General features: G+C 38.1%; 1 protein-coding gene across 1 annotated transcript in view; it reads right to left on the bottom strand.

Annotated features, from left to right (window-relative positions):
- The window catches only part of Aadacl2 (arylacetamide deacetylase like 2), a 32,773-nt gene that overhangs the window by 20,166 nt on the left and 5,351 nt on the right, over positions 1 to 7,256 (bottom strand). The window contains exons 3-4 of the mRNA XM_004643931.2: positions 2,506 to 2,575; positions 201 to 372 (exon numbers count right to left, since the gene is read on the bottom strand). Of these exons, the coding sequence (XP_004643988.1) occupies positions 201 to 372; positions 2,506 to 2,575 (242 nt within the window). The remainder of the gene's footprint in view (positions 1 to 200; positions 373 to 2,505; positions 2,576 to 7,256) is intronic.

The raw sequence follows: 7,256 nt of genomic DNA, 5'->3' as shown, positions 1-7,256 counted from the left end.
GATGTGTAGCCCAATAGAACAACAGCAGGACCTGAAAACAGATAGCGGTGTTAATGTCAATTAAATCGTGACTCAGCACCTTGGTAATTCATTGAGGAAGAATTTTTTTTTCAAGAAATGGTGCCAGAATAGCTGAATATTTGATTCAAAAGAAAATAGTCTGACCTTCTGCCTCCCACATAGAGGCAGATGCGGTGTACCTGTTGAGTGACAGCTGCTGCTAGCGCACCCCCAGAACTGTCTCCTGAGATGCAGACTCGACTGGGATCTACTCCATATTTTGAAAGAATTTTATCTTGAAGAAAAAACTTGACTGCAGTGATGCCGTCTTCAAATTGGGCCGGAAAGTGATGCTGAGGAGCCAACCTATAACTTTAAAATAGAGCAATAGAGCACTTAGGTTTGTGACTTGTGACTCTTAAATATCAAACAGATCAGTTTAACACCAGACCCTCAATCTTCACAAAAGCCAAATTGGAGTTTTCTACTAATTCTTGATTAAAAGAAATTTAGTATGAGACCATAATGGTAAGTGAAATAAGTCTGGCACATAAACTCAAATATCACATAGTTTCTCTTGTATGAGAAACCAAAACATAAACAGAGAGCAAAACAAAAGACAGGTGATGGGAAATCAATCTTTTGCAGAAGAGAAGGGGATCAAGAGATGCAGGGAAGGAGCAAGAGGAAGAGGAGGTAAAAAAGAGTTAAGATCGAGTATGTATGGATGGCATGGCCCCAGGAGAAGTGCAGTCCCTAAGCAGTGTAGACAAGTGCTAATAAAAATTTTGAAAAGAAAAGGTATTTCTGTCTTGCATGCAAAGTCCGTAGTTGGCTTTCTGTGGGAGAAATTAGAGAAGGTATTGTGAACTCCCTTGCGGCTACAAACAAAATCGTTAACTCAAGTGCATTTTGATTAGAGGTACTCTGTAGATTGCAACTGCTGATCCAAACACTTTTAAAACTCTTTTTGAAAAGAATCATGATTTTTCTTTTTTTTTTCTTCCAGTACTAGGGATTGAACTCATGACCTTGTGCTTGCCAGGTAGGTGGTTATGCCACTGAGCTAGCTATATTCCAGGATCCATTTCTTTTTCAAACACAATATATCCAAGATTATATTCTAGGCAAGCAACCCGTATTTTTGAAGTTCATTTTGATCAAATTTCTTCTAGCAGGCAATGTATATACTTTATCATAAATAATGTCCATAATTTAGGCCCTGATGGGGCCAGGGGTTCCATCCCCTGGCCTGCCTGCCAGCCCTGCCCCCAGGGCGTGCTGAGACAGTGACTGAGACTGGGTATGATGGCGCTCATCTGTAATCCCAGCACTTGGGAGGCTGTAAACAGGAGGATCACTAAAAGTCTGATCTATGCAGTGAGATCCTGTAGACCCTATACACACTGTCCTAAATACAAAAAAAAAAAAAACCAGAAAAAAAAGTCCACAGCTTGATTCTAGGATAAAATTTTAAAATATCAATATGCTAGAGAGTGTGATTGTTTCTGATAAATTCATTTGTAAGACAAATTATCACCCATTGTTTCAGCAGGTACAAGTGGATCTTCCAAACACCTACGTGGACAACAAAACCAAGAGCATGCCTTTAGGTATTAGCACAAAGGTGTAAAACATGCACAAATGCTATCGCTTTATAAAACAGGTTTAACATGATAGGATTTAGGTCACTTCAAAAGTTGTAGAAATATCCATGACAAGATCTTCTGCCTAATAAAATAAGCACAATGGTTACAGTAGCAATCACTTTCTTCAGATATTTGAGTCTTTAAATTTTTCTATGAATGTTTAACTTCCTAGCTAAAACAAAGCAAAACCCAGAGACTAAGTCATACTAAGTCCTATAAGAATTGCCAGAGTAGAACTTTTTTATTTCTTATTATGAAACAGGGAAAAAGCATAAAAAAGAAATTTTTTGCAGAGGATGACGGGTTTCAGGACCACTTTTGGAGGTCAGAAATTCAGATTATTCCTGCATACATAGGAAAATACTGAACTGTCCTACTATTTCTTGGTATGTCCCAGCAAAATGAAACTACAAGATCCCTTTTCTGAGAATGGATTAAAGTTTTAAGCTGTCTCAATCTTTACCACTTACATCAGTACAAACTAGAGTTGTCCTGAAAGTAGACATTTTTCTACCAGTTCAAATACAATCTAATACCCAACTGTGCAATGGTTACTTTACTCCAGCTCTAGCTTGTAAGGCTCAGCTAGGGCTTTGTAGCGCCAGAATTTAATGTGCCTAGAAGAATTGTGTTTCCCCAAATGCTCACCCTAGTTTGTAACTCAGAAATGTTTATAATCTCAGCAAAATAGTGGGATACTGAACTCTTGTAAAGAACAGTCTATGGCACAACAGTAACAAGCAAACTATATTAATTTTTCAAAATTATATTTATGATATAGATGACTTAAGTTGTAAATCAAACCTCTATGCGTCGGAGGAAAAATTGCTATAGCCAAAGAAAATCATCCTCTTACTCTACTCCTACAACGACAGCATCAAGTTTGTTTGCAGTCCATCGGTTCAGGAAGTCAAACGCCGTCTGCTCTGAAATGAAGAAAGGTCAAAGTACTCCCTATAGTTAAAAAGCAACAGAAACAGTTACAGCTACAAACACAGAAAGAAGCGTAGTTTGGGCGTGACTTAGCAACCTTTATTCCTGCCCATTTCTGCGTAAAGATCTGACCAACAATGTGCTCTGCTCAATTCAATCTTTTCAATCTCTGTCTAGAGATGAAGAAATTGACTGGCCAGATAGCTCAGTGGATCAAAGCACCTGCTTAGGCCGACGCAGGGAACGTGGTTCGACCCCCCCGGCATGTCCTGCAGGGGTGTGCAGGGGCGCACTGAGATGCGATTGAGACTGGGTATGGTGGCACACACCTGTAATCCCAGCTCTCTGCGAGGCTGAAAAACAGGAGGATCACTACGAGTCTGATCTGTGTAGTGAGACCTTGTAGACCCTGTACTAAATACAAAAGAAAAAAAGAAGTCTCATAAAGATGAAGAAATGATTTTACCAATTGATAACATGGAAGGGCAAAAAAAACACATCCCAACCCAGGCTAATTTTTCTCCTGCAACTGCTCTTTGCACACATGGCCCTTCTTAGGTCCCTTACAGCCTGGTGCATTTTACTCTGTTCAGCTCCATGTTCCACACGCTCTATCAACACAGCAAGGCCTGCTGGGTCTCTAGTTCAAGAGTGAGGCATTAACAACACCTTCACCACAAATAGTACTGATTTCACTTTCATTTGCCAAAATCCCATTGATGACTATTCAAGAGAAAAGCAAGAGTTATGTACCATTTTTTTTCTAAAATAATAGTACTCAATAACATGTTTCTTCAAAACTTTTGTTTTTCTCTCAATGTACATCACTTGGAGAAGATCCATTAATGTCAGCGTCAAACAGAGATTAGATTCTCAGGCACTGCTGGCAGGTTGGTGTGCAGACCCGGATGTGCACAACTCCGGGCACGTTGTGACACAGTCCCTGATTCAACCCTGGTACCTGCCCTCCTCCAAGCACACACCTTTCTCCAAACACCCACAGGCTCTATTTTCCAGGGCCCTGGACACTGCCACTTGGCAAATTCTGTGACGTTTTTGTTTTTTATTTTTGCAGTACTAGGGATTGAACTCAGGACCTTGCACTTGCTAGGCAGACTCTTATTCTACTGAGCTAGCTCCTCGACTTACAGTTTAATTTCCTAAAAGACCCTAGAAACTCAGAGAATTTCAGTGTTGTGATGAAACTTAAAATTTCAGGCTTTTCTAAGGCTGGTCTTAAATACTAATAAAATTGTACATTAACATGGTTTAAACACTGGGAGAATGAAAATCCAGAAAACAGAATAGCAAATCATCAAATCTTGAGTACAGAAACATTTTCCTTAAAGATTTAGTTGAAGGGGCCGGGGAGATAGCTCAGTAGAATAAGCACTTGCCTGGCAAGCACAAGAGCCTGAGTTCAATCTCCAGTTCAGAAAGAAAAAAAGAGAAAGAAAGAAAGAAAGAAAGAAAGAAAGAAAGAAAGAAAGAAAGAAAGAAAGAAAGAAAGAAAGAGAGAAAGAGAGAAAGAGAGAAAGAGAGAGAGAAAGATTTAGTTGAGAATTTGCAAGAAAAGGAAATGCATAAATGAAAACCAAAATGCACAAGACATAAGAACCTCCTATTCCCTACATTTAAAACCCCTCACTAATATATTTCAATTCTGTGACTTTATTCATCTCTCAACATTTTTTATTTATCTTTCAACTGAAGAAAAGTAAAATTTTGTGTTCCTCATTCTTATTTTAAACTGTCTCAACTACATTATATTTATTGATATAATCTATATGGTTATAATTTTCTCTATACACTATAACCCAACAGAAACATTCAGTTTTCTCTATTCACTTCCCATTTATAGAATTTATATTGTATTTTGTAGAACCCAAGCAAGAACGAGATTTTAGGATAAATACTTAAAAGCAAGAACCAAAAAATTGTGTAAGCAGTCTAGGACAACATTTTTCTATGATTTCTTGTCTATCAAAGCAAATTTGTCATTTAGGTGAGAGTTGAGACACAGTCTTGCTATGTAGGTCAGGCTGGCTTTGACTCACTGTGTAGCCCAGGCGGGCCTGCAGTTCGTGGGGATCTTCCTGGCTGTCTTCCAAGTGATAAAATCAGAGGTGTGAGCTACCACACCCAGCATCTGTCATATTTCAGAAAAGAAAAACAAGAGAGTGTGTAGAAAAAAAAAAAGAAAGAAAATTCAAATTTGCAATCAGAAAATAGAACCAGAAAAGAACACAGACAGACAGATGTACACATGCGCGCGCACGCACACACACACACACACAAACACACACACACATACACATACACCAAAAAGATAATAAATACTATTTCATCCAATAAAGTGAGTAGTTTGCTTGGGGTAATATGGAAAGTCATACTAAGAAAGCATGCTCTGAGAGAAAAATGAGAATGCGTGACGTGTTCAAAGAACAGAAAGCTACACAGTGTAACTGAACCAGCTGGGAGCCGGCATTGACAAAGGACAGGAAAGTTAAATGGAGTTGGAAAAGGTGAAAATTTCAACATTTTTCATTAAGTGATGAGAGTCATTGAAGAAATTAGAACAAAGAAACATATAGCAGAACTTCATGTTAGAAAGCGCCATCATTAACTACAGGTGAGACGATGTTGAACAGGGAAGAAGGAAAGTAGGGATATTCAGCAGGCGAGCCTCCGAAACATTGTGCAGTACCAGATTATGTAAATGAGTCAAGACAGTAAGATGTAGGATGAGGGAAATATGGCTGATGACGTAAGAGAATGCAAGAGCTTGAGATACTGAGGCAGAGGTGTGTTTTGTTTCTCAGGCTGTTTAGACACCACGAATAGAATTGTGTCTGATGATATTAGCTACAACAGTCTGGTCTATCCAGAGGTACATACAGAGTTGATCATTGCAAACCTGGACGCTACAGAAATGTATAGCAGGAGCCTATAAATTAATGAAAAAGAAAAAAGGATCAGAGAACTAAATATGTAGAGACAAAAATAGAAAGCTTAGAGGGATTTTTTTTTCCCCCAGAATCAGGGAATGAACTCAGGCCCTTGTGCTTGCCAGGCAAGCGCTTATTCTACTGAGCATCTTGCCGGCCCCATATTAGGGAATTATGATGGATGAGAATGCTTAGGAAATTTGTGAATGAGGAAAAAGTGTTATTCTCTTTCTTGGTTGGTTAGTTGGATTTCAAATGGGGGAGAGCGACTGGCAAAAAACAAATGGCAGAAGGAAATCTAAAAAGTAGTTTGTTGTAGAAAACAAAGACAGAAGCAGTGAGTTGAGGGAGAAAAGTGGCCATTTGTCATCCCATGGAATAGAAGGTAAAGCTGAGAAATGACTAAGGTGGAAATCCAAGAAAATAAGGAAGAACTGGAGCAGATGGACGCATAAGACTAAGGAAAGGAGGGGACCATAGTTTTCTCCCACCTCATATCCACCTTGTGATTTTCCATTGGATCAATGTTACCTAAGAAAACATCTTACAATCTTATTAATTGATTGTAGTTTTGTTCCACCTTAGAGCACCTTACCAGATTTTGCTCTATAAACTTCCTTGAGATCCTTTCATCTCTCTTGGACAATAGCTTTTTTTCTCCCAATAAATACAGCTTTCTAATGAATATTTCCTGTCCTTAACCTCCATTATTCCTAGAATTCATTCCTCAATTTTAGAGAACACAACTCAGTGTACTGAACATCTAGCAGCTAGCAGGTTGGGAGATAAAATATTTTCTTTATATTATTTGGAGGTCCTGTATCAACCCTATATTAATTGCACTTGGGAAACTGAGGCAGAGGACCACAGTGAGTTTGAGAACAGCCTGGGTTATGTACTGAGACACCATCTCAAAAACAAAACAAAACTAAACTAAATCAATATGAGGCTGTAAAATTCCCAAAGTTTTCCACTTCCTCTGAAATAGTAATAAGCTTGATATCTAGCAGACTGGGAATGGCTAGGTGGCTGGGTTGATGCAGATTAAGAGATAAAACTGATAAAATACGTGTTCCAAAATTTGTGAACCATACCAGAGATACTGATTGTCAAAAAGAATCTAGAACAGTTTAGTGCCCTTACTATTAAAATCAGCAACAGCTGTGGGCTGTAAGAGACTAACACTAGTAAATGCACTGTGTATCATTATTTTCAAAGTAGTCACTCAGAGTACAAGACAAACCAAAAAGGCTTTTACAAAGTAGAAAAAAATAATAACACAAAATTTTATTTTCAATGATCTAAGATAAACTAATAGTATAAATGAGAGAAAGTGGCATATATATTAAAGACATTTGTAACAGCAAAGCATGTAATTGGTAAGAATCATATGTGAACCTCTCATTATTTTGGGCTTGTCTCTTTTCTATTTTACTGTTTATTATGGTTTTTCTTCTATGAGAAGCACAAACGATGTATAAATATACAAATAAAGACCAACGAGCATAGTAGTAAGCCCTGTAGCTAACCAACAAACACTGTACCCCTGAAATTTGAGTGTCAAAAGGCAGTCTCTTATACAGTGCTAGGAGGCGTGAAAAGCCTTCCTTGTCAGTGAGAATTCACTTTTTCAGGTTTTATTAAAAAATCTTTGCACAAAAACAAATTATGTAGATTCCATAAAGTAGAGAATGAATGCCTGCTTCCTTGTATGTTATAAATTCAC

This window comes from Octodon degus, unplaced genomic scaffold (genome assembly GCF_000260255.1).
Source record: "Octodon degus isolate 3935 unplaced genomic scaffold, OctDeg1.0 scaffold00186, whole genome shotgun sequence".
NCBI classification, from domain to species: domain Eukaryota; kingdom Metazoa; phylum Chordata; class Mammalia; order Rodentia; family Octodontidae; genus Octodon; species Octodon degus.
Note: the sequence above shows the minus strand (reverse complement) of the source record. Positions and strands in the feature narration are given on the sequence as shown.